The 27,676-nt window shown below is 41.6% G+C and overlaps 1 protein-coding gene across 2 annotated transcripts in view; it reads left to right on the top strand.

Annotated features, from left to right (window-relative positions):
- PELP1 (proline, glutamate and leucine rich protein 1) overlaps nucleotides 1-27,676 on the top strand; it is a 52,839-nt gene that overhangs the window by 11,218 nt on the left and 13,945 nt on the right. For both annotated transcript variants that reach the window (XM_077470495.1, XM_077470496.1), the window contains exons 2-11: nucleotides 1,884-1,951; nucleotides 2,992-3,097; nucleotides 7,442-7,591; nucleotides 8,946-9,017; nucleotides 12,093-12,152; nucleotides 14,296-14,446; nucleotides 17,713-17,842; nucleotides 21,922-22,009; nucleotides 22,643-22,731; nucleotides 25,111-25,233. In XM_077470495.1, the coding sequence (XP_077326621.1) occupies nucleotides 1,884-1,951; nucleotides 2,992-3,097; nucleotides 7,442-7,591; nucleotides 8,946-9,017; nucleotides 12,093-12,152; nucleotides 14,296-14,446; nucleotides 17,713-17,842; nucleotides 21,922-22,009; nucleotides 22,643-22,731; nucleotides 25,111-25,233 (1,037 nt within the window). The remainder of the gene's footprint in view (nucleotides 1-1,883; nucleotides 1,952-2,991; nucleotides 3,098-7,441; nucleotides 7,592-8,945; nucleotides 9,018-12,092; nucleotides 12,153-14,295; nucleotides 14,447-17,712; nucleotides 17,843-21,921; nucleotides 22,010-22,642; nucleotides 22,732-25,110; nucleotides 25,234-27,676) is intronic.

The raw sequence follows: 27,676 nt of genomic DNA on the forward strand, positions 1-27,676 counted from the left end.
ATGCTCTGGCAGGCAGTTGCGGTGCGTTAAGCATAGTTCATTTACTGTAATGAAATAGGCATTTGAGCGGTTTTAACGTGCCTTAGCGCTCATCAAATGCTTCAAAATTGTCCATGGGGTGTTTGGAGAGCATTTTTAACTCGTCATTAATGCTTGTAAAACGCCACCCATACCAAAGCTCATTAATGCGAGTCTAACGCCCAAACTAACGCTATAGGAGAGTTTGTTAAGCGTTAGAAATTTAGTCAAGTGTGAACAAAGCCCTAAATGCTCTGGATTGAGACAAGTGCACACTATAGCGGGATATGCCGTAAGTCACACCCGCATATGAAAATGGTGTTCAAACCACACATGTGAGGTATCGCCATGATTGTTGGAGCGAGAGCAATAATTCTAGCCTCTGTAACTCAAAACTGGTAACCCGTAGAAATTTTTAAACGTCACCTATGGAGATTTTTAAATGTCAAAGTTTGTCGCCATTCCACGAGCGGGCGCAATTTTGAAGCATGACATGTTGGGACGGGAGACCCGGGTGGCGTGGCTGGGTGGGGGTGGGTGTCCCCTCCCACTGCTTATAAGAACAGCCGAGTGGGCGGGTGACATGTTGGGTATCAATTTACTCGGCATAACATTATCTTTCACAATATAGAAAAATATTAGGCTAACTTTACTGTTGTCTTATTTTTTTTTTATTCAAAATAAGTGTATTTTTTCCCAAAAAATTGCACTTGTAAGACCTCTGCGCAAATACGGTGTGACATACAGTATTGCAATTTTGTTTTCTAGGGTGTCTGTAAAAATGATATATCTATATTAATGTTTGGGTGTTCTAAGTAATTTTCTAGCACGAAAAAAAACCTGATTTTTAACAACAAGTAAACAAGTTTAAAAAATAGGCCCGGTTCTTAACCACTTCAATACAGGGCATTCTCACCCCCTTCCTGCCCAGGCCAATTTTCAGAGCTGTAACATTTTGAATGACAATTGCGCGATCTTGCAACACTCTGTACCCAAATTTTACATTTTATAATATTTTTTTGCCCGCAAATAGAGCTCTGTTTTGATGGTATTTAATCACATCTGTGGTTTTTATTTTTTGCTCTATAAACAAAAAATGACAATTTTGAAAAAAAAAACACAATGTTTTTTACTTTTTGCTGTAATAAATATCCCCAATTTTTTTTTTTTAAACGAATTTTAGGCCAATATGTATTCTACATATTTTCACCCTATGTAAAAAAAAAAAGATCTGTGTACATAACTTTTATCAGTCTGCTCCAGTCCAGTCATTTGATTCCAAAGCCCAGGCTCTCCTTTATTAGGGAATGCTTGACAACAGCTGGGGATTCCAGCAGAGATCACATCACCCATAGGCTTCTATAGTCCAACCATTGTTGGCACTACCTCCTCTCCCCTGCAGCTGCTGCTCACTAACACAGGATCGGATCTGATAAAGGTTACGTTTACAAAGGGTAGGCAGGATAGTTATCGTGGGGGGGGGGAGTTGATGTTAAACAGGAATTCCACTTTAATGTCATCCTGATGTTTTTACTACTTACACAAACTAGGAAAATTCTGGTGATTCCGGGATCTGGAGGGATCATGGCTACCAAAATTGTGTATCTAAAAACCAGATTTACAGCAATGAAGTTGTGATTTCATTTGTTGATGGTCTCTAATTTTTTCAACCGGTTTGGGTTTTAACAAAATAAGAAATAAAAAAGTGCCGACTCATAGAAACCCAAATGTGGGTATTCATCTAAATAGTACCTATATGATGCCAGCAAATATCATTAACCTGAATGATCACTTTTGGATAGATAGTTGAATTTGAATAACCATTGATGGACTAATGTTTTGCTTCTTGTGTTTTATCATTTTAGGGTTCCTCGGCTTCCTTTCCAAGTCTCCTGGCTAGCTGTAACTCTCGGTTGGTGTCAGCTACTACCAGGTACAGGAGTCCAACTTCCTTCCCCCCCCCCCCCCACAATGAGGCATATTGTCTCTGATCCTGTTGCATGGTCTCATTTGCATGTTCTCTTTTGAGACTTTTACCGTGGACAGGTGGCAATGCCAGGCTCAGCAATGTAAATATACGTTGCTGAGCACTGGCACGCCACTCCCATAACCGCTGTGTCCACAAGACGCAATGGATTACAGGTCCCAGTACCCGGCCGCATTGAGCGGTTTAGGGCTCATGAGATCTCTATGTGATCACAATGTCAACAAAGCTGTTATGAATACGTTTAATTCATAACAGCTGTGGTTCCTATAGCGATGCTGTGGTTGGCCCACAGCTATCACATTGTACCTGGGCCAATCACAGCACTCTACTGTGTGATCGCTGTCAGCCAATCACAGTATTACTAGAGTTAGCACATCTGGTTTAAATTAAATATATTCATGACAGATCAATTGATTGCTGTTACAGTGATAATCACAAATAATTGTATACAGATATGTGCACACCCCTGTAGACCCCTGTCCATTTTCTCCAGCCTGGAGGGAAAGATTTCTTAGCACTATTCACCCTCTCTGTTTTCCATCACTACCCTCTGTTATTTGTCACCAGCAACTTCCAGGTTGAAAATGGCCAGCATCATCCAACCCCTTCCTGTGAGCGCAGACTGTCATAGCAGATGGGTCAAATGACAGCCAGAATTAAGATATGTTTTCAGAGAGATTTTTTTAAAAAATTTACAAAAAAAAAATTACAAAAAAATAAATAAAATTTCTGTTTAGTGACCATTTCAAATTTATTACAATACATGTAAGTCAATAAGAATAAATTAACCTTTACAGTTTGACTCAAAACAGTCATTAATGAGCAAACGCCACCTACAAAAACCGATGGTGTGAAAGTCAGCTCACAAAGGACCATCCCAATACCTAGAGTGAGGGTTGGTATTCCTAAACTGAGGGATTGTAAATGTAAGATGACTGCCTGTTGCGTTGTGTTTTTTTTTTTTTAAAGTTGTCATTGTTCTGCAGGATCGAAGGCTTGTCTCTCTTGTCCTTGGTTGTTGAAGAATCTCCTACAGATGTATTCCAGCAGCATTGTATCTCCTGGATTCGCAGCGTCTTACAGGTTATACAGGTGAGATTCCATATTGATGTCCAACAAACCCAAATAGGTTTGATGGTCAGGTGTCCACAAACTTTAATATAGTTTTATATAATTACATTTTATTTTATATGGCCATATAGTGTACAGTATATGCTGAGGTGGGTAGCATTAAAATGGAGCTTCTCTCTCCCAATCTTAAACAGATAGAAAAATATATTTACTGTTTTTAAACTTTTATTTTATTTTTTACATTTTTTTTCAATTACTTCCTTGCTTCTTACCTAGGCAGATTAGGCCATAGGAGTCTTCAGGAGATGAGGAGGGGTTTTCTTAGCTAAGCTCACTTTTTCATAGAAACCAATCAGCTTCCAGGTTTTATTGCCAAAGCATAATTGAGCACACTGAGGTTAAAAGCTGATTGGCTACCATGCACAGCTGCATCAGATTCTGAGTGCTCCAGTTTTAGTAAATCTACCTCAATATGTTCACTTAAAAGCGGAACCAAACTGTGCATCTGAGCACCACAAACTGAAAAAAGGTAATTTTACTACTGCACTGATGAGGCAGTACAGATGGGCACTGATAGGTGGCATGCCTGGCCTAAGGGCAGGTGGATTCAAGGAAGTAAGTGCTACATGAATCATCTGCCCGTATACAAAATGGCCTGGGCTAGAAATGCTGGGGGGGGGGTTCAAAGTTATTTCTCAACAAAATAAAAGCGTGGAGACATGGATGGATAGGGGAATTTGCTTTTAATACTAAAAATGAATTAAAATGCGTGTTTTTTTTTTCAAAAAAAAAAATAGAAAACCCAGCAGTGATTAAATACCACCAAAAGAAAGCTCTATTTGTGTAAAAAAATAAAAATGATAGATTTCATTTTGGACACAGTGTAGCATGACCGTGCAATTGTCGTTCAAAGCTGAAAATTGGCCTTGGCAGGAAGGGGGATTAACCACTTGTTCTGACATTTCTCTCCTACATGTTAAAATCATAATTTTTTTTTGCTCGAAAATTGCATAGACCCACCAAAATTTTATATATATATATTAAACATTAAAGTTAGCCCAATTTTATAGCATAATGTGAAAGATGAAGTTACACCGAGTAAATAGATACTTAAAATGTCACACTTCAAAATTGCAGACACTCGTGGAATGGCGCCAAACTCTGCTACTTAAAAATTCCCATAGGCGACGCTTTAAATTTTTTTTCACTGGTTACATGTTTTGAGTTACAGAGGGCTAGAATTATTGCTCTCACTCTAACGTTTGCGGTGATACCTCACATGTATGGTTTGAACACCGCTTATATATGTGGGCGGTACTTGCGTATGCGTTCACTTCTGCGCGCAAGCACACGGACGGGTGCTTTAAAAAAAAATGTATTGTTCATTTTACTTTTCGTTTTTTAGTTTGACACTTTTTAAAAAAAAAATCACTTTTATTCCTATTACAAGGAATGTAAACATCCCTTGTAATAGGAATATGGCATGACAGGTGCTCTTTACAGTGAGTATCTCACCTCTAGGCTGGGAAGCCTGAAATAGAAAAAATAAAATAAAAAAATCTCGACTTCCCAGCTGAGGCTGCACCATTTGTTTGAATGCAGAGGCCGGGCGTGATGTCATAACATCGTGCCCGGCCTCCAAACTATCATAGAGACTCCGGCGACTGTCTGGTCCGCCGGAAATCTCTATAATAAACATCTGGGGCTGGCGGATCCTGTCTCCCACTCACTGATGGCAGCGGTGAGTCGGCAGAAGCACCGGAGGGAGGGGGGTGTCGCCTCTCGCCGCCTGCAAGAACGATCAAGCGGTGGAACAGCCGCTATGATCATTTCTATGGAGTAGGGAATCGCTGGCTGAAAAGGGCGATATCTGAATGATGCCTGTAGCTCCAGGCATCATTCAGATATGCCCGCACAAAGTTAGTGGCGCCATATGATGGCCGGCGGGCAGGAAGTGGTTAAACCTTGAACATATCGAAAAATTAAATGGTACATCAATGTCACAAAAGTTAAAGTAACATGTATAAAAACGCAATCTCTGTCAGTCTGTCATTCATGGGTTCATTTCGTAACATGAGACTTGAGCGAGAACACAATCTCTCTAATTATATTATAATAATAGAGACCGTTCTATTCCAACTTTGATGCTTATAAATAAAGTTTGTTTAGCGAAGGAAAAATATTTAATCGTGTCTGGAACTCTGAAAGAGAAACTGTAAAATAAAAAGCAAGGAAGCAAGCGAAAGTACAAAGAAGATTACAATCACTTCAAGCTGATTTGCTCTCGAAAGCAGGCACATCCTTCATATTAAATATATGTAAAAAGAAATAAGTACTTCATCACAAAAATTGTTAAATCTTTTCAGGTGTGCCGTGAAAATTTTTAGATCCTTTTTGCTGTGCCGCAAGACAAAAGTTTGGGAAATGCTGGTTTAGAGGATACTTCCCTCCTGAAAACATCACAGGACCATTCCTCCGTACTCTTCTCAAAAGCTTTCAAGCTTTTACCTACAGTTAAACCTAGATTAAGGCTTAAACTGGCCATACACCTATGGATTATCTGCAGCTTTTCTATGGTTAGATGGAAAATGTGGGAGATTCCTCCATCCACACCGTTTAGCGAACATGGAGAAATCTGTTGCACTTTTTCTATCTAACCATAGAAAATCTGCAGATAATCTATATGTGTATGGCCAGCTTTACCTGTAGGTGCTGGAAATATCTCCTAAACCTCCACGGTTTAGGAGATATTTACAATAAAGCCCTATGCCAATGTCTAATGCGCATGCACACTTTATAAAGGGCACATGGTGCCGTTTCTAAAGGGGGTCATGCCGTGACTGGCAGCTCCCGTGCGCAGGTGGCCAGTCAGAGCCGGAGTTTGCGGCCCCAGAAGGAAGAGGGGTGAAGATGGGCGCTCGCTGCTAGTGGGGACAGCGGTGACATCGCAGGCTTCATTTTCAGGTAAGTGACACATAATAGGTTACTATGGGGTGCATAGTAGCCCATTAGGCTTTACCTTTGCAGGGAAATAAAGGGGAAGTAAAACCCATCAGGGTTTACTTCCTCTTTAAGAGGAGTTATGCAAATATTAAAATGTCCTGATAAGTGGGCGTCGGTCTGGAGAAGTGGGCGTTTCTAGGCAAAAGTGTATTTGCATACAGACTGCCATAGGTGATTACCACATGTGTTCCTGAGCCTCCATGATTGGCTGGAAAAGCAAGCACTAGATGATGCCGGATGTCCTCCAGCCAGGAAAATGAGGCAGGCTACCTGACTTAAAGCGGGGTTCCACCATAAAGTGGAACCTCCGCTGATCGGAACCCTCCCCCCCTCCGGTGTCACAATTGGCACCTTTCGGGGGGGGGGGGGGGTGGAGATACCTGTCAAAGACAGGTATTTACACCCACTTCCGGGCATAGACTCCCGTGGGAGTCTACGCCATTTCCTGTCCTGCCGCGCTGTCTGCTGGGACACACACGGGTCTCAGAGACAGCGCGGACAATTCCTATTGCGCTGCGCGACTCGCGCATGCGCAGTAGGGAACCGGGAAGTGAAGCCGATTCGCTTCACTTCCTGATTCCCTCACCTAGAATGGTGGCGGCAGCAGCCGAGAGCCGAGCGATCGATCGGCCTCGGCTGCCGGCATCGCTGGACCCCGGGACAGGTGAGTGTCCATTTATTAAAAGTCAGCAGCTGTAGTATTTATAGCTGCTGGCTTTTAATATTTTTTTTTGTAAGTGGAATCCCTCTTTAATGCAATTTCTAATGCATGCTTTGTGAAGCTCACAGTGTGCAGTGAAATTTGAGAAAGTAATTTTAGTATAGGAGAGGAGCCGTTACAACTGTGCAAGACTGAAGGAGGGGGGGGCTGGGGATCAGTTTTGGGCAATATACTGATTCATCTTCTATGCTGGACTTTCCTATTTCGTTATTTGACCTTTTTGTTGCTGAATGACCTGAGTGTAAAATGTTCCATAGATAAATTGTGTTTATACTTGTAAAAATAGCCATGAATGGAGCATGTGGGATTGACTTGTAGGAATAAACCCCGAGGACATTCATGCTTGTTTACAAACTATTTTTGTGTAGTTCTTCTGCTAGTGAAAATAACTGCTGATCACCCTGCATATATAATGTCTTTATGTGGGCCAAGACCTGTGTGTGAAATATTATGGGTGGGTGGATGCAAGCTGGACCACCAAATGCGTTGAGACTTTGTCTTCTAAGATCTGTATGAAGTTCCTAACCCTGTATTTTATGAGAATAAACCCAGGATTATGGATTTTGCTACCTGTTCCCCATGCTAGTAGAAACATAACTGTTATGTATTAATTTTGTCCTTATTTTCTTTGCTCTCTACAGTCCCAGGACCCCCCCAGGGTAATTAGTTTGGCAGTTTTCGTGCTACGCTCTCTTCTCTCGCATTCCTCTGCACTGCCAGAATTATCACGGGAAATCTCCACCAATCAGGTCCCAGGACTTCTTACATCGCTGCTGGGCCTGAGACAACAGGTAATGCAAAATGCATGCTTAACCTCCCTGGCGGTACGATTATTTCTGATTTTAGGTGCTGAAAGCTGTACCATTATTTTGCATGGAAATTTGGCGTTTTATATTGTAGGACTGTAATTCTTAGGAATAACTCATCCCGGGTATGATAGTAGTTTGAAGCACAAAATCATAAATTATAATAAATAAGTATAAATAATTATAACAAATAATAATAAAAAATATTCAATAATGTAATCAAAGCAAAAACACTGAAATTTGCTCAGTTGCAGAATTGTCGCTGTCATTAGATTTAGTGTTTGATGATGAATTTCCCCAGAAATCACTATTGCTCAATTCTGCGAGTGATTATAATTTATTATCACTGTTTTCTAGCTGGTTTATAACCACTTTTGACATAAAGGTACACTTTTTGGTTGCTATGGACAATCTCCAAATTCCAGGCAGAAAAAACAGTTTTTATAATATAAAACTACATGCAGGGCACTGGACAGACCACTAGGGACAAAGGGGGTGTGTGTGTTTTTTTAATACAGTACTGTAATCTGTAAGATTACAGTACTGTATGTGTATTGTGTGTGTTTACTTTTTTGAATTTGGCGCAAATCTCCGCTCCCGTGCGTCGCAATGTCGCAGGGAACGGAGCTCATCGGCACTCAGGTACTGTGTGAATCGAGCGGAGGACGGCTCGCACACACAGCAGGGAGGACAACGCTGGATCCAGGGGACAAGGTAAGTAACTCTCCCTGTATCCTGCAATGCGATCCCAAGTCTGGCTCTGATACCGCTTATGGTACTGAAATTTCACCCCGAGCCAGACTCCGGAATACCGCCAGGGGGGTTAAATCCCAATACTCCGCATACACAGCCCCAGAAGCATAATGTGTCCAATGACTTGCGGTCATTGGTCAGCGTTGTCATATGACTTCACTGACCAATGAGTCTCTACTTCCAGAACAAAAGGAAAGACCCTCATTGGCCTACTCTGTCACCTGACTGTACCGATCAATGACCATGAGCAATCGCACAAATTATGCTGCTACACAGCTTTTGGGGCTGTGTACATTGGTAGACGTGGATGACGGATGATTCTAAACAAATTCAGATAAGTACAGTGAGGACAGGAGGAGCCAGGGAGCTGTTGGGAACTAGTCTATTTTTTTGGAATACAGTAGAGTGGAGAAACCCTTTGCAGTATTTGTGGGGTTGAGGTTTGTTTTCCATTGGAGCCAGTTGTGATGTTCATTAATTCTGTGGGCAGCTTACATGTCCCTTCTGTATGAATAAGCCAGGCTAAAAAAATAAACAAAAAACTTCTTGTCTGCTGTATCCTGATTTGTTTGTTTCTTTTCTATAGTGTCTGATGCCAGCCCTAGAAGGGATCCGGTCCTGCCTGATCACATATCCCCGAGCCTGTGGAGCCCTGCGGGTATTGTATCTGTGGCTTGGGAACTTTGAACTAGAAATGCTTATGGCCTAGCAAACTTATTCCTGTGCTCATAAACAACCATTTAAACTACCAGAGCTCTTTACAGCAATATTAAAGTCTAAAATTGAAAAACTGCAGACAGGCTAGATTTTTTTTTTTTTATAACAGTAGGGACCCATGTCTCTCATCCTCCAGCCTCCCACCCTGTGCTGTTATGAAATGACTCCTGCATACGTGTGGGAGTCATGTCATTGCGGCTTGGCCATCCAAGTGGCCAGAGAGAGCAAACCCGGAAGGAAAACCAAGTGATGATGGAAGCACCTGGGAACCAGCTGGATTGGAGAAAGCACAGTGCCGGAAGGCTTTGAAAGGAAAGTCTGCCATAATGTGCATACCAACTGATTATGGCATAAACCACCCAGGGGCCATTAAAAAAAAAAAAAAATATATATATATATATATAATATATACACACACACACACACACACACACACACACACACACACACACACACACACACACACACACACACACACACACACACACACACACACACACACACACACACACACACACACACTACAGACCAAAAGTTTGGACACCTTCTCATTCACAGAGTTTTCTTTATTTTCATGACTATGAAAATTGTAGATTCACACTGAAGGCATCAAAACTATGAATTAACACATGTGGAATTATATACTGAACAAAAAAGTGTGACACAACTGAAAATATGTCTTATATTCTCGGTTCTTCAAAGTAGCCACCTTTTGCTTTGATTACTGCTCCGCACAATCTTGGCATTCTGTTGATGAGCTTCAAGAGGTAGTCACCTGAAATGGCTTTCCAACAGTCTTGAAGGAGTTCGCAGAGATGCTTAGCACTCGTTGGCCCTTTTGCCTTCACTCTGCGGTCCAGCTCACCCCAAACCTCGATTGGGTTCAGGTCCGGTAAATGGGGAGGCCAGGTCATCTGGCGCAGCACCCCATCACTCTCCTTCTTGGTCAAATAGCCCTTACACAGCCTGGAGGTGTGTTTGGGCTCATTGTCCTGTTGAAAAATAAATGATGGTCCAACTAAACGCAAACCGGATGGAATAGCATGCCGCTGCAAGATGCTGTGGTAGCCATGCTGGTTCAGTATGCCTTCAATTTTGAATAAATCCCCAACAGTGTCACCAGCAAAGCACCCTAACACCATCACACCTCCTCCATGCTTCACGGTGGGAACCAGGCATGTAGAGTCCATCCGTTCACCTCTTCTGCGTCGCACAAAGACACGGTGGTTGGAACCAAAGATCTCAAACTTGGACTCATCAGACCAAAGCACAGATTTCCACTGGTCTAATGTCCATTCTTTGTGTTCTTTAGCCCAAACAAGTCTCTTCTGCTTGTTGCCTGTCCTCAGCAGTGGTTTCCTAGCAGCTATTTTACCATGAAGGCCTGATTCACACAGTCTTCTCTTAACAGTTGTTCTAGAGATGTGTCTGCTGCTAGAACTCTGTGTGGCATTGACCTGTTCTCTAATCTGAGCTGCTGTTAACCTGCGATTTCTGAGGCTGGTGACTTGGATGAACTTATCGTCCGCAGCAGAGGTGACTCTTGGTCTTCCTTTCCTGGGGCGGTCCTCATGTGAGCCAGTTTCTTTGTAGTGCTTGATGGTTTTTGCCACTGCACTTGGGGACACTTTCAAAGTTTTCCCAATTGTTCAGACTGACTGACCTTCATTTCTTAAAGTAATGATGGCCACTCATTTTTCTTTACTTAGCTGCTTTTTTCTTGCCATAATACAAATTCTAACAGTCTATTCAGTAGGACTATCAGCTGTGTACTGTATCCACCTCCTGCACAACACAACTGATGGTCCCAACCCCATTTATAAGGCTTGAAATCCCACTTATTAAACCTGACAGGGCACACCTGTGAAGTGAAAACCATTTCGGGTGACTACCTCTTGAAGCTCATCAACAGAATGCCAAGAGTGTGCGGAGCAGTAATCAAAGCAAAAGGTGGTAGAACCTAGAATATGACATATATTTTCAGTTGTTTTACACTTTTTTGTTCAGTATATAATTCCACATGTGTTAATTCATAGTTTTGATGCCTTCAGTGTGAATCTACAATTTTCATAGTCATGAAAATAAAGAAAACTCTTTGAATGAGAAGGTGTGTCCAAACTTTTGGTCTGTACTGTATATAACCACTTCAAGGGTGGCAGGCTTAAAACTGAACTTCAGCCCTTCTGAATCTTTCCTCTGTTTATAGCGAATACTCTCATTTCGCTAATACTTATCTAAGAAGCTGCACCAACATTAAGCACTCCAAATTTCTGGCTTGAACAAATTAATAAGCCTGTAATTGGCCCGCCTTTTACAGGCCATTAGCTTCCTAATCCATCAATCATCGTATTTGTGGTGCACTGCATTATTGTGGATAATTGGAATAACACCTACATTATATTTGTTACATGTTGTCATTCACATAGCATAACTTCATTATAAACCTTACCTAGCTTTCCCTTTCAATGTAAGGTTATCCTAACTATAATTATCCCTGCATACACTGCTGTCAGATCTCATTATCGCTTGTAAACTAGATGTGCACACAGCCTGCCCTAACAAAGGGTCAAAGAGAGCGAGGTTTTGTTGGTGCGTTCATAGTAGAAAAGATAAGCCAGCAACCCAATAGCTTCTTCATTCAAAGGACTTTGTTTGCACAACAGCAATAATAGGATTCAATAACATTCTAACCCGTTTCGGCCTAAGCCTTCCTCATAGCATATGGTTGGTGCATTGTATGTTAATAGGCTTTTAAACAAATATGTCTCTTAAGTGCGTTGGAAATATTTCTGAACAATACATGCTGCCTGTAGAGCCCTATGTATTTAACTTGCTCATGGGAACAACACAGCCTATAGTGGGGGTTTCTCAAATTTGAATGGAAAAGTGTTAGTGCTTTTTAAAATATATAAAATGATAATTTCCATTTTTGACTCTTTCCATTGCTTTAATGAATAGCCATGTTATTGTATATTTACATCTAATACTTTATTTGACTATTTTGTGTCTTCTGCAGGGGAAACTCACTGCCTTTTTCTTGAGTCTCTTGGATGAAGAAAGTCTTCAGATCCAAGAGGTAAAACCTATATTTGCAGTATACTAATGTGGTTTAGACAAAAGCATGTACATGGATTCCAGATCAAGCATAGCTCTTGTAATTAAAGTGTTTGTATAGTCACTATGTGACCCCTCCGGATTATGCCAACATTATTATAGCGGGTGTATTTTTCTAAAGTGAAAAGGCTAAATACCTTTTCCCATACCACAGCTGTGCGGTCATGGGATCCCTCTCCGCTCGTCTTCCCCGATCCATGGAGAGAAGTGCGAGGGGCCGAGATTCCCCTGTGACGTCAGCCGGCCAGCACAGGGGGATCACGTGACCACACAGTGGCAGTGAAGGAACAGGTATTTACCAATTCATTTAAAAAACAAAACAAAAAAAACACCCACACTGTAGTTAATGTCAGCATAAACCAGAGGGGGTACATGTATATTTGCTGCATATTGCAGCTGAATAGCGGCAGGAGAGGCAGGGAACAGAGCCCCCTCGCATGCTGACAGGTAGGAGGGAGAGGGGCCAAGACTCACTGCAGAGCAGCAGGCTGACAGAGGCATGTAACCTGACCACGGTGATTATGGCTCAGCAGCCATGATTACCGTGGTCAGCACAGACAGGGGAACACAGGAACAGGTAGGATCAGCCAGGTATATTACAAGATAGGAAAGGACATATTACACAGCACAAGCACTGTGGTATAGATTATGCCTTAACCACTTTCAGACCGGACCAATTTGCTGGTCAAAGACCAGACCACTTTTTGCGATTCGGCACTGCGTCGCTTTAACTGACAATTGCGCGGTCGTGCGACGTGGCTCCCAAACAAAATTGACGTCCTTTTTTTCCCACAAATAGAGCTTTCTTTTGGTGGTATTTGATCACCCCTGCGGTTTTTATTTTTTGCGCTATAAACAAAAATAGAGCGACAATTTTGAAAAAAACGCATCATTTTTTACTTTTTGTTATAATAAATATCCCCCAAAAATATATAAAAAAAACATTTTTTTCCCTCAGTTTAGGCCGATACGTATTCTTCTACATATTTTTGGTAAAAAAAATCGCAATAAGCGATTATTGATTGGTTTGCGCAAAAGTTATAGCGTTTACAAAATAGGGATAGTTTTATAGCATTTTTATTAATCATTTTTTATTATTTTTTTTTTTTACTAGTAATGGCGGCGATCAGCGATTTTTTTTTTTTTTTTTTTTTTTTTTTTTTTTTTTTTTTTTTATTGTGACTGCGACATTGTGGGGGACCCATCGGACATTTTTGACACAATTGTCATTTATACAGTAATCACTGCTATATAAATGCAGTGATTCCTGTGTAAATGACACTGGCAGTGAAAGGGTTAACCAGTGGGTGGCAGTGTAGGGGTTAAGTGTTCCTAGGGGTGTGTTACTAACTGTGGGGGGGGTTGGGCTTTCATTTAGTGAACACTGATCTCTGCTCCAATCACATGGAGCAGACATCAGCGTCACTAGTTGCTAGGCAGAATGGAGAAATGCTGTTTACAACGGCATTTCTCCATTCGGCCGCTCCGTGAAACGATCGCGGGTATGCCCGCGGCGATCGAGTCCGCGGGTCCCGCGACCGGACTCACGGAGGTTCCGACCAGCGCGGGAGCGCGCCGCCGGCGGCACGCTCCCGATGGCAGGGCGGCAAATTTAAAGGGACGTACATGTACGCCCATTTGCCTGCCCGTGCCATTCTGTCGACGTCCATCGTCGTGCGCTGGTCGGCAAGTGGTTAAAGGAACAGGATCTTTGTTTTTTAGGGTTACAACTACTTTAAGCTAGTGTGACTAAGACCTTGACAGTCCTTCCTGTAAAATCTCCAATGCTGAGATCTGTATCTGTACATGAGTTCTCCCTCTACATTCCAATGGTGAAGAAGCAGGGAAATGCATAATAAAACGATAAAATTGCAGTCGAGTCTTATTTTGCAACCTGCATATGTAATTGGTAATCTGCGATCTGCAGAACGACAGGCTCAGAATGAGGCATTTCTAGAGTGCCAACTTACTGTGGGTTTAGTAGTCGCACCCTCCCAAATCTATTTCATTTTTTTTTTTTTTACTTAAAGTGAACAGTTGATGTATTTTGTAAAATGTATTTGTAACAAATCTTTTATATGGTTTATTTATCTCTCTGGAAACAGATGGCCTGTCAGTGCTTCTCCCTCCTTCCGTCCTTGGGCTCTGGCTTCTCGCAGGGAGTTAAACATACAGAGAACTGGGAACGGCAGATGCAGAGTGTTCTGTGCTCACTTCATGCCGTGTTCGAGCAGGTCTATCAAAATGCTGAGACTGGTATGTGTTCATGTCCTAGGATTTAGGGATGTGAAAAACTGTCAATATGGGAGTTTTATGTGTAATGCTGTTATCAAAAGAGATCTGTCTCATCACCTGTATATCTGTCACAGTTGAGGCTTCCATCCACTGTTGGATAATGCAATTGCCGCCTCTGGATGTAATGCTAATCCTGCAGCAGAATAAACTTCCACAGCATGAGCTGCTGCCACAGGACCAGCATTGCATCTTGGAAGCCTCTGGCACTGGAAAAGAACCTTGTTTATTACTGGTGATGGCGGTTCAAAACTCCATGTTACACTGAACATATCCAATTAACCACTTGCTGACCAGGCTTTTTCTGGCCCTTTTTGTGTACAAGTTTAAATCTGTATTTTTTGCTAGATAATTACTTGGAACACCCAAACAGTATACATTTATTTATTTTTTTAGCAGAGACCCTGGGGAATAAAATGGCGAGCGTTGCAATTTTATTATGTCATGGTATTTGTGTGGCAATTTTGCAAATGCAATCTTTTCGGAAAAAATACACTTTTTAATGAATAATAAAAAAAATGCAATAGTTCTGCTGCAGAGCGAAACAAGCTTTGGCTTGTACTAATTTATCATCATGTACAATGCAGGGCCAGCTGTGGCTGCTAGTCTAGTATTGTACCTATTACCTTGGTGATAGGTACAATCCCCTGGGGGGTGGGGAATCGGTCACCATTACAGGAACCAGTGGGGAGGAAGCCTGTAGAATAAGACAAGTAATCCTCTTTATTATGGCCCTCCTAGACTAAGATAGAATCGTTGGACTGGGGGGGATGTGCTGTTACTGTTACTGTGCTGTTAGTTTTTTGGGTCAGCCCCAGCATTCGTTTTTGTAAGGGTAGGTTGCCATAAATTTCTCAGGGAGTATTGCCTAAAGCAGGAGCATTCCTAGAGCTGCCATGGCTTATCTGCTTGGGAAAAAAAAGTACTAGTTGCTTGGCCAGAATGCTGATCCAGTAGCTTCAATACAATCACTGATCCTGTACAGGCATGGGGACACAAAATTCTTACTTTAAATTACCATTTGTTCAAGGTACATATTAGTGTGGCAGTTGCCTCTTTAACCATCTGACATCCGCGATATGGCCGAATGACGGCCACATCGTGGATGTGAATCTGACAGCCTCCCCTGTGCACATTCCTTGGGCATGCGCGAAGCGCGATGTGATCACCGATCCGAGTAAGGGGCCAGTCGCGGCCCCTTGCCATGTGATCAGCTGTCGGCCAATGACAGCTGATCACATGATCAAAAAAAAGCTCATTGATCCAGGGCTCGACAAACCCCGGTCGCCAGGTCGCATTTGCGCCTAGATTTCATGTCCTGGCGACTGGGGCAACGCTGCTGGGGTATCCTGTCTCCATTTGGACCCCGAACTCGGCCGCGCAATTCCATCGGGCCGCGCCGGCCAGTAATTGAGGCCGCGGCTTTGCGGCCTTCTAAAATCTTTCGGTAGTCTGGCGCCATCTTGTGGTGGATGTAGAAATTACACCCTATTCCAATAATGCTAATTCCTAATGGAGTGAAGCTCCCCTGCCTGTTTTTTGCCCAACGGTGAGTGTGGTGGCTGGTAAATGGCTTCTCATTATATTATATATTATTAAATTTATTCATTTATTTATTAATTTAAATATATATATATATATATATATATATATATATATATATATATATATATAATTTTTTTTTTTGTAATTTTTTTTTTTTTTTTTGTAAAAAGTAAAAAAAAAATTATTTTAATTAAGGAAAAAAAAAATATTATTTGTAATCCTCCCTGCTTGACCCCTTTCACAAGGGCTGTCTGATCAGGTTCACCTGTCAGTTTTTCAGCCGGACCTGATCGAACCCTTAGCAGGGAAATGGCAGTAAATGAGCGGGAATATGTCGGAAATAATAGTCACATTCTTTTGTTAACCACTTCGTGCCCGCGCTATAGACGAAAGATGTCTACAGCGCGGACACCAATTGCCGGGAGGGCGTCCCTAGACATCCTCCTGTTTACTTCCCCTCTGCACGCCGCCATGGGCGAGCATCGGGGAAGTTCTGTGTTGGCCGTGTCCCTTGGATACAGCCAATCACAGATCATGCTAAATGACCAATCACAGCGGCCATTTAGCACTCGAGCGGTGTGTCCAATGAGAGGTGATCTCATATGTGGGGGGCTGGGGGCTATCTTCCCCTCACTCGTCTCCATGTCAGGCCAGGGACAGGTCCAGATCGCCGTCACGGACCTGGCTCCTAACTTTTTTAGCTGGCCCCTAGATTCCAAGCAAATTTGTCAACCCCTGCATTGATCGTTATTTTTTTCTCTCCTCACGCTGACAGCGGAGGAGGAAAAAAACGATCACCGGCTCATCTTAAAGGGTCATCGATGCCGAAACGGAAGAGGCAATTATGCCTCATAATTGGAACCTAAAAGTGCCCACAAGTGCCACGTATGTCCACCAGTGGTGCCAATTAGCGCCACATAGAAGTGCTGCTTATCAGTGAAACCGATCAGCGCCCATCACTGCCACCTCATCAGCGTACATCAATGATGGACAAAAATTTGCCGTTTTTAAAATTTTATAACAAAATAAAAAAAAATGTTTTTAAAAATCGGTCTTTTTAAAAAAAATTTTTTTTAACAAAAACTAAAAATCGCATGGGTGATCTAATACCACCAAAAGAAAGCTCTATTTGGGGGGGGGGGGGGAAATGAAATGTAATATGGATACAGTGTTGTATGACCGCGCAATTGTCATTCAAAGTGCATCAGCGCTGAAAGCTGAAAATTGGTCTGGATAGGAGGGGGGGGGGGGGGTTTAAGTGCCCAGTAAGCAAGTGGTTAAAGAGATTTCCTCATAAGAATAGAAGGGGCACTGCCCATGATGTCCTTTTTTTCAGAATGCTCTTCCTTGCTCTCCTGCTGGTACTTTGGCTTCAGTGCTTTTTGACTTGGAACAAATACAGAAAAAGGGAATTGTGACCTCTTTACAGCGCATTTGTTCTGGGTTCTGTGATTCAAATATTAAAGCCAGAGCCGCGCAACTAGGACTTTCAAGAGGGCAAGAATTGGCATACGTTATTCAAGATGGTAATTTGAAGCATCCAGTGGGTGGGCAGTTATAGAGGTAATTTTTCATCAGAAGTTATTTGCATTAATTTCACTCACTTCACTTCACTCACATACCCAGTGACCTTGGTGTATAGCTGTTTCTAAATGTGTGTTTTCTTTTCTTTTCTTTTCTTTCAGACACCGCCCACTATGATGGGCCTGGCACTGAACTGGATCTTTCAATCCTTGAAGATGATGGGGCATCCAGTATTCTGCAGCTGGTGAGAAGGTTCACAGCATTGGGACTATGTGTGCGGCTGCTGCTCAGGTACTGTTTGGAAAATAAACATGGTTATTTATGACCTGCTAATGTTGGTAGTGCTGAATTAAAGTGTATATAGTCCTGCTGGTACTCAAGAATGGGGTGCTGGCTGAAAATATCACCAACCAGTAGTGTGTAGCATGCTTAGAAAAAGAGCGCTGTTCAACCCATGGGTTGAGCACTGGTTTTTCTAAGCAAATTATATATATATATTACACAGACACGAACAGTGGAGGAAACCGCATTCGATTCTTTGCAGTGCAATTCGTGTCAATTATTATTTAATTTTTTTTGTTGTATTGATGCAAATCGGACTGCAAATTATTGGTGCACAGTATCGTTCAGTACTTGAACAAAAGTATTGGTACTCATACACGCCAATAAAACAAACATGGTATCGGTGCAACCCTAATTTTTCACGTTTTAAAAATATCTCCAACAGCAGTCTGCATATTTCTCTCAGTACAGGTTCCCTAACAATCAGTACTCATCCCTTGCCCAATATCGCTTCATATATTCAATGCACTGGGGCACTTGGGACCAATGAGAGATTCAATTCCTCTGGCAAGACTTGGGTCTGTTTTATCGCCCCCTTCACCCTGGATGTGTACAGAACACAGCCTCATACAGCAACTATACAAAAACAACTCTACTGGCTAATATCACTTGAGGGTTTTGTCGGTCTTGTTAGAGGTTTCACTGGTTACAGAACTACCCACCTTGGCCCTTTTGGGACAGTTTACAATTTAAAAAAATTACAGAGCACCAAACCTTCCTGTGAAACCCTGCTGCTCCACCCCCAAGGATTTAAAGTAGATAAATGACTGGATCGTAGGTATTTACCCATGGAAGGTATAAGAAAAAAAAAACGTAACAGAACACCATTTTCCTACTTAAGACCTATGTTTTTTATATATATATATATATATATATATATATATATATATATATATATACAGTTAGGGCCATAAATATTTGGACAGTGACACAAGTTTTGTTATTTTAGCTGTTTACAAAAACATGTTCAGAAATACAATTATATATATAATATGGGCTGAGTAATAAGTGCACACTCCCAGCTGCAATATGAGAGTTTCCACATCCAAATCGGAGAAAGGGTTTAGGAATCATAGCTCTGTAATGCATAGCCTCCTCTTTTTCAAGGGACCAAAAGTAATTGGACAATGGACTCTAAGGGCTGCAATTAACTCTGAAGGCGTCTCCCTCGTTAACCTGTAATCAATGAAGTAGTTAAAAGGTCTGGGGTTGATTCCAGGTGTGTGGTTTTGCATTTGGAAGCTTTTGCTGTAACCAGACAACATGCGGTCAAAGGAACTCTCAATTGAGGTGAAGCAGAACATCCTGAGGCTGAAAAAAAAGAAAAAATCCATCAGAGAGATAGCAGACATGCTTGGAGTAGCAAAATCAACAGTCGGGTACATTCTAAGAAAAAAGGAATTGACTGGTGAGCTTGGGAACTCAAAAAGGGCTGGGCGTCCACGGAAGACAACAGTGGTGGATGATCGCCGCATACTTTCTTTGGTGAAGAAGAACCCATTCACAACATCAACTGAAGTCCAGAACACTCTCAGGGAAGTAGGTGTATCGGTCTCTAAGTCAACAGTAAAGAGAAGACTCCATGAAAGTAAATACAAAGGGTTCACATGTAGATGCAAACCATTCATCAATTCCAAAAATAGACAGGCCAGAGTTAAATTTGCCCAAAAACACCTCAAGAAGCCAGCTCAGTTCTGGAAAAGTATTCTATGGACAGATGAGACAAAGATCAACCTGTACCAGAATGATGAGAAGAAAGGGAACGGCACATGATCCAAGGCACACCACATCCTCTGTAAAACATGGTGGAGGCAACGTGATGGCATGGGCATGCATGGCTTTCAATGGCACTGGGTCACTTGTGTTTATTGATGACATAACAGCAGACAAGAGTAGCCGGATGAATTCTGAAGTGTACCGGGATATACTTTCAGCCCAGATTCAGCCAAATGGTGCAAAGTTGACCGGACGGCGCTTCATAGTACAGATGGACAATGACCCCAAGCATACAGCCAAAGCTACCCAGGAGTTCATGAGTGCAAAAAAGTGGAACATTCTGCAATGGCCAAGTCAATCACCAGATCTTAACCCAATTGAGCATGCATTTCACTTGCTCAAATCCAGACTTAAGATGGAAAGACCCACAAACAAGCAAGACCTGAAGGCTGCGGCTGGAAAGGCCTGGCAAAGCATTAAGAAGGAGGAAACCCAGCGTTTGGTGATGTCCATGGGTTCCAGACTTAAGGCAGTGATTGCCTCCAAAGGATTTGCAACAAAATATTGAATAAATAAATATTTTGTTTGGGTTATGTTTATTTGTCCAATTACTTTTGAGCTCCTAAAATGTGGAGTGTTTGTAAAGAAATGTGTACAATTCCTACATTTTCTATCAGGTATTTTTGTTCAACCCTTCAAATTAAACGTTACAATCTGCACTTGAATTCTGTTGTAGAGGTTTCATTTCAAATCCAATGCGGTGGCATGCAGAGCCCAACTTGCGAAAATTGTGTCACTGTCCAAATATTTATGGCCTTAACTGTGTGTGTATGTGTATATATATATATATATATATATATATATATATATATATATATATATATATATATATATATATAATCTCAATCTCCCTTATCCCCCTATCTCCCCATCTCCCCTATCATCTCTATCATGAAGCGATATTGGGCAAGGGAGGAGTACCGATTGTTGGGGAACCTGTACTGAGAGAAATATGCAGACAGAATTTTTTTAAATGTGAAAGATTAGGGTTGTACTGATACCGGGTACTTGCCGATACCGGGTACCGATATTTTGCCGTGCAATTTGCGCCAATACAACAAAAAACATTGGTGCAAATTGCACTGCAAAGAATCGCATGCGGTTCCCCCACTGCTTGTGTGTGTGTGTGTGTGTGTGTGTGTGTGTGTATATATATATGTGTGTGTATATGTGTGTGTATATGTGTGTGTGTGTGTGTGTGTGTGTGTGTGTGTGTATATATATATATATATATATATATATATATATATATATATTATAATAAAAAGGATTAAAGCTCCATCTAGTGGGCAGTTTAAAAAATGTTAGAACTCACAGTACGTATCTGGCCACATGCTAAATAATCTACACGTGTGTCCTGGTCAGCCAGTGGTAGCAAATTAGGGCTGCTGGAGAAGATATTCAGGGACCCCGTGGGTATAGGCAGAAGTGATGTCAGCTTGGGGCAGACCACCTCTACATAAGATGACTACAGTAAGGCTTATATGGTGCTGATGAAAAATGAATAATAACTTCAATCAAACATTATAGATATGAACACAAGGCACGGGGGAGGTCCAAGAAAGATCCACATAGCTGGCTGTTGTAAACCTGGACATACTACGTTCCAGACAACCGTGCAATATGCTATAGACCCGTATAAAAACCAAGAAGGAAAGCGTAGTACCATAGAGAGAGAGAGAGAGCACATGAAGAGGAAACAGGCCTGAACCATTGAGTGTAAGAGGGTGGTTTTCTAAGCTGGATGAGGAAGGATAGTAGCTAGGGGTGTCCTTTAAAGTTCACTATAAATAGTTCAGTTGGGCCAAGCAAACTAATTACTACGGCTGTGGTCAATGCTGTTTAAACTAGCATTTGCTACATACAGTGTACAGTGCTGGGTTTTAGCATCAGCACCGGGACCTTCTTTCTGCTACTGGAACAAAATCATTTTCAGCTAAGTGCTGCTCAGTCGTTCACAAGCAGCGTTGTATTGTATTGTTATCCATAAATACCATGTTTCCTCTGGCCGAGGTAGAGGTGGGCGCATGATGATGGCATAATCTTTACATTAGCCAGTCAGAGGAAGGCTTTAAAATGACACCGTAGGTCAGCTTTTCTAAAACTGGTTTTGTTAATGAACTTTAGACATTTTTCCAAAATTAAACTTCTGCACTTTCATAGCTATAACTTCCAGAACATTATGACTTCATCATATCCATATCTGACAGCTGAAATACATTGTTTTTACTTCTTCTTCATCTACTATACAGGGAGCAGTTCCCAGCTCCAGTGCGAGTTCCTGTGTCCGATATACTGAACCTGGTCTGCAGAGTGGTGAACATAAGCGCTAAAAATTTGGTGAGTCCCTGAAAGTGATCAAAAAGCCCCACAGAAAAAATATAAAGGATATGTAACCACCCCTTGTCTACTGTATGAATACAGAGAGCTCGCTCTCAGTACTGTAACCAGCTCGTACTAGAAAGCTCCCGATGCATACCTATGATCAGGAGCTTTCCGATGTGATTGCCAATCATAGCGATCACACGATCATAATGACTACTCCGCCTCCCAGCTATTAGAACCTGTTAAAGAGCCAGGAGGCAGCGGCGGGCAAGGGTTACATTTCCAAGATGTTGTTCCACTCATTTACTCATGGCCACAAGGAGACAAGAAATCCTTCATTTTCTTTTTTCTGTTAATAAAACTAAAGCTCACTTTGAGGGGCTTTACTCTTCATCTTTAAATTCCTAGATAAGAAGGTGACAATGTGTTTTTTTTTGTTTTTGTTTTTTTCTTTAACTTTGATGGAATTTAGACATGCTTTAAACAGCTGTTGGCTTATAAGAAATGTATTTTAGGGCTTTTCAATGACCTGTGATGAAGCTGATGCTCTGTTGTATGACCGAGAAGCATTGGGATTCTGTGATTGGTGTGTTCTCCCATGCTCACCCCAGAATTACTGCTAATACTTCTCTCTCTGTCTCTTCACAGAGTTGGCAGGGAGAAGAGGCCATAAAGCTACTTGTTCTACCTCGTGTCCATCTGTGTGCTCTGGACATCCTGGAAGCCACAATCCTAGCGTGAGAATTCTTCTTGTGCTTTCATAATGTGAAAGGAGAGCCAACTTGTTTTGGGGATTTATGTCAAAGAAGAACACCAGTTATGATGATTGTTACTTCAACTGCCCCTCCCACAGAAACTTTGTCTTTTTTTCTTGGTGGCGATTGGGAAGGGGGTGGGCCTTTTTCCTGGACTGAGAGGTGCTCTTGAATTGGCATATGAGTCCCCCTCAGTCCTGGAGTACTGCGAGCCCAGTCTGCATGATGACACACCCACCAGGGAGTGTGTTAACAGGTTGGACTCTCAGGAAATGAGCAGGATTAGTGTTCTGGTCAAGTAAGGCTGGTGGCACGGGACCAACGGGAGAATAAGGGGCATAGCTGGAACATGGAGAGGGTAATGTACACCTGAGAATTTTTTATTTTTTAAACGGGAACGTGGGCAGGCGGAAAACAAAATTCTACTTTAAAGTGGTTGTAAAGGCAGAAGTTTTATTTTATCTTCATGCATTCTATGCATGAAGATAAAAAGCCCTTTGTGTGCAGCAGACCCCTAACGCTTACCTGAGGTTCCTCTCTGTCCAGTGATGCTGAGTGGCTGAGACAACAGTGCGATGCCATTGGCTCTCATTGCTGTCAATCAAAGTCAGTCAGCCAATGAGAATAGAAAGAGGGCGGGGCTGAGCCACAGCTCCATGTCTGAATGGACACGGGAAGCTGTGACTCTGCCTGGGATCTCCGATAGCAAACTGCTTGCTGTGGGGACACCCAACTGGAGGGAAGGGCCAGGAGCACCGAAGAGGGACCTGAGAAGAGGAGGCTCAGCCCAGATCATCTTCTTCTCTGGTCCCTCTTCTGTGATCCTGGCCCCTCCCTCCTATTGAGTACCCCCACAGCAAGCAGTTTGCTATGGGGGCACCTGAGCTAAATCACAGCTCCCTGTGTCCATTCAGACACAGAGCCCCGAACCCCGCCCCCTCTCTCCCCTGATTGGCTAGCTGACTTTGACAGCAGCGGGAGCCAATGGCACCACTGCTGTCTCAGCCAATCAGGAGGGAGAATCTCGGACGGCTGAGACACTCTTGGACCCCGCTGGACAGAGAAGGACCTCAGGTAAGTAATGAGGGGGGCTGCGGCACACAGAAGGCTTTTTATCCTAATGCATGGAATGCATTAAGATAAAAAAACTTCTGCCTTTACAACCCCTTTAACCACTTCAGCACCAGAAGGATTTGCCCCCTTAATGATCAGAGAATTTTTGCGATACGGCATTGCGTTGTTTTAACTAACAGTTGCACGGTCGTGCAACGCTGTACCCAAACAAAATTTTCGTCCTCCCCCCCCAAATAGAACGTTCTTTTGATGGTATTTGATCACCTCTGCGGTTTAAATGTTTTGTGCTATAAATACGCAGAGGGACAGTTTTGAGAAGAAAAAAAAACATTTTTTTTTTTTGCTATGATACATATAAAAATATATATAAGAAAACAAACAAATTTATTCATCAGTTTAGGCCAAACGCAATAGGCGCATATTGATTGGTTTGCACAAAACGTATTGCATCTACAAACTATGGGATAGATTTAGGGACTTTTTTTATGTTTTTATTAGTAATGGCGGCGATCTGCGATTTTAGCAGGAATGTGACATTGCGACGGACAAATCTGACCCCAAATTACACTGTGGGGACCAGTGACATTATTACATTGATCAGTGCTATAAAAATGCCCTGATGTAAAAATGATGCTGGCAGGAAAGGTGTTAACAGCAGGGGGTTGATTGAGGGGTTAAGTGTATTCCCTGGGTGTGTTCTAACTGTAGGGGGGGGTGGGCTGGCAGGGACATGAGAGATCATTTCTCCCAATCTCTGGGATCAGTAGATCTGTCATGTGTCCTGTCAGAACGGGGATCCGCCTTGTTTACAAAGACACATGGCCATTCTGCCTCTGTACTAGGTGACTGCGGGTTGCCGGCGGACATCGAGTCCTCCCGAACCCGCGGGCATGCTCCTGCTTGAGCCGCTGTACAGCTACAGTGATTTGCACAGGAGAGCCGACCTGCTGCCATATAATGACGGCGGGTGGTCAAAGAATGGTTACGGGAAAAATGCTGAATTCACCCAGCCAGTTTTCTGCATCTTTTAAGTTTTTAAAGATGTCATCCCTACAAATCAAGTTCAACCTTGATTAAAGCATAGTTCTTTACCATTTTTTTTTTATAAATATTTTATTTTACAAGAAAATTACAAAATGAAAGTTACAAACAAAATTTAACCAAATTAAATAAGAATAAAGGTACTTCAATTTGAATGTGACGGGTGTAGTCTGCTTAACATGTCTATTTTTTTATTTTTTTTTGCTCTGCTCTTATCTGACTATTACCTGTATGTATTGTTGATAGATGTGGACCCCGTCTCCTGCCATTCTGTACAATGATTTGCAGGGTATTCCCACAACTTCTCAGTTCCTGGGCAGCCATCCGAGGGGCAGGAGGAATCCCACCTGGGCAAGAGAGGCCATACAGGTAAGTAATGGTGTCTGTGGTTGGCACATAACAGCTGCAATGGAGAGTTTCAGTACTTTGAGGATTTTAAGGCAAAGTATGTCTTATGTAGCCCTATTTGAGGACTTGTTCACCCCACGGTGCAGAGACCTCAGTTTTTCTGCACGCTTTCTGCAAGGGCTCAAAGGAAACAATGGTTCTCTATGTGTCCTGTTCGCAACACAATGTGCAGATTTTTTCTGCGCAGTAATCTGAAATGTGTAGTTTTCTGCACAGAAAAAAACTGACATGAAATTAATATAGGTGTGAACGGGGCATGAAATGAGAAACATGTTGCTTGTAAGTTTTTTTTTTTTTTTTTTTTGTTTTTTTTTTTTTTTTGTTTTTTCCCCTCTCCTACACCTAAATAATTGGATTGGCTTCTTTTCTAAAGCCCTAATCTACCTTTCTTAAAAAGTAGTAAACACAGCAACAGTGATCTAATGATCGATGTACATTTACTCGTTTTTGCATTGAAGCATGCACAGCATTGCACCCACAATGCACAAGCTCGTGCAGTTCCCCCCCCAGGTCCATATGGACTCATCGACCTGCTGGAAGAAGTGCGGTTTAGACTACAGAGCTGAGGTAAGGGAGAGGACTTTGCCAGCATTCTCTGCGTAGTCTTTTGCAGAGAGTGATCCCAGACCTTGATAACAGCTGTGTGGGCAGATGCACAACTGTGCTAAATTGAAGCAAGCACAGAATTTATGTAAACAAAGTGCAACTTTGCCAACCAGCCACTGTAGTGTAGACATCAAAACAACTTCTGTCTGCAAGTCTCTCCCAAAGGCCACGCCCACTGACATTTCGCCCCACCCATTTGAGCTTAATCATAGGTTGGAGAGCCTGGAGCCAGGCAAGGAAGATCTTCCTTGCCCGGTTCCAGGTTCTCCACCCTATGATTAAAGTAACTTGATTGTAAATTCTATACAAAGGTGTAGCGCTTAAAAACCAGGCATATTATACCATCCTTAAATAAAATAATATATACTCATATGTGAAACATGTGCATATGTGTTCATTAAACATTAACAGCGTGAAAAAAATGGGGTGACCTATAAAGTTTCACTGTAAATCACATATATATATATATATATATATATATATATATATATATATATATATATATATATATATATATATATATATATATAGTAATTTTTATTTTTATAAAACGAAAGCAAATCCAAACAGAGATACAGAGTCTCTTGTATGTGATATCTGTGTCTGATCCACAGGTGTGCAAGAAATCACCATCCACCTTCTTTACATATAAAGATCATGCAGGCACCACGTGATATTCCCTTCACCAAGCGAGATGTACGCTTACCAAATCTATTGGATCCAAGCGAATATACATTCGAAGGATCACAAAAGCTTATATGTTTGTGTGTAGATTCCTTCAGCAGTACATTTTCCAAGGGGATTTCAAGTATAACCGCTCCGTTCGTGTACTGGGCAGTAAATTATCTCCAACCATACACATCCATAAAAATAGTTGAACACATGTAAAGGAAAAATAGGGACCAAATAGTGTAATTCCGTTTTTAAAAGAAATTTAATAAAAGGTAGTAAACTCACATGTGTACAGTAGATCAAGCGCTTTTCAATAAAAACACGGCTGCAGTGGAGTCCACTACGGAATTACACTATTTGGTCCCTATTTTTCCTTTACATGTGTTCAACTATTTTTATGGATGTGTATGGTTGGAGATAATTTACTGCCCAGTACACGAACGGAGCGGTTATACTTGAAATCCCCTTGGAAAATGTACTGCTGAAGGAATCTACACACAAACATATAAGCTTTTGTGATCCTTCGAATGTATATTCGCTTGGATCCAATAGATTTGGTAAGCGTACATCTCGCTTGGTGAAGGGAATATCACGTGGTGCCTGCATGATCTTTATATGTAAAGAAGGTGGATGGTGATTTCTTGCACACCTGTGGATCAGACACAGATATCACATACAAGAGACTCTGTATCTCTGTTTTTTTTTTTTTTTGGACTTTCTGTTTGGATTTTCTTTCGTTTTATAAAAATTACTATATGTGTGTGTGTGTGTGTGTATATGTGTATGTGTGTATATATATATATATATATATATATATATATATATATATATATATATATATATATATAATTTATTAATCACATATATATAGTAATTTACAGTGAGACTTTATAGGTAACCCCATTTTTTTTCACGCTGTTAATGTTTAATGAACACATATGCACATGTTTCACATATGAGTATATATTATTTTATTTAAGGATGGTATAATATGCCTGGTTTTTAAGCGCTACACCTTTGTATAGAATCTACATCTTTCAAATATCCTTGTGGTGTGTTAGCAGCTTTCTTTAGTTTTTTTTTTTGTTTTAAAGGATAGCGCAGTGTCTGTTTGATAGTTTGTGAC

The sequence above is a fragment of the Lithobates pipiens genome, unplaced genomic scaffold (genome assembly GCF_037356315.1).
Source record: "Lithobates pipiens isolate NorthernLeopardFrog02 unplaced genomic scaffold, aLitPip1_a1.2 Scaffold_8, whole genome shotgun sequence".
Taxonomy (NCBI): domain Eukaryota; kingdom Metazoa; phylum Chordata; class Amphibia; order Anura; family Ranidae; genus Lithobates; species Lithobates pipiens.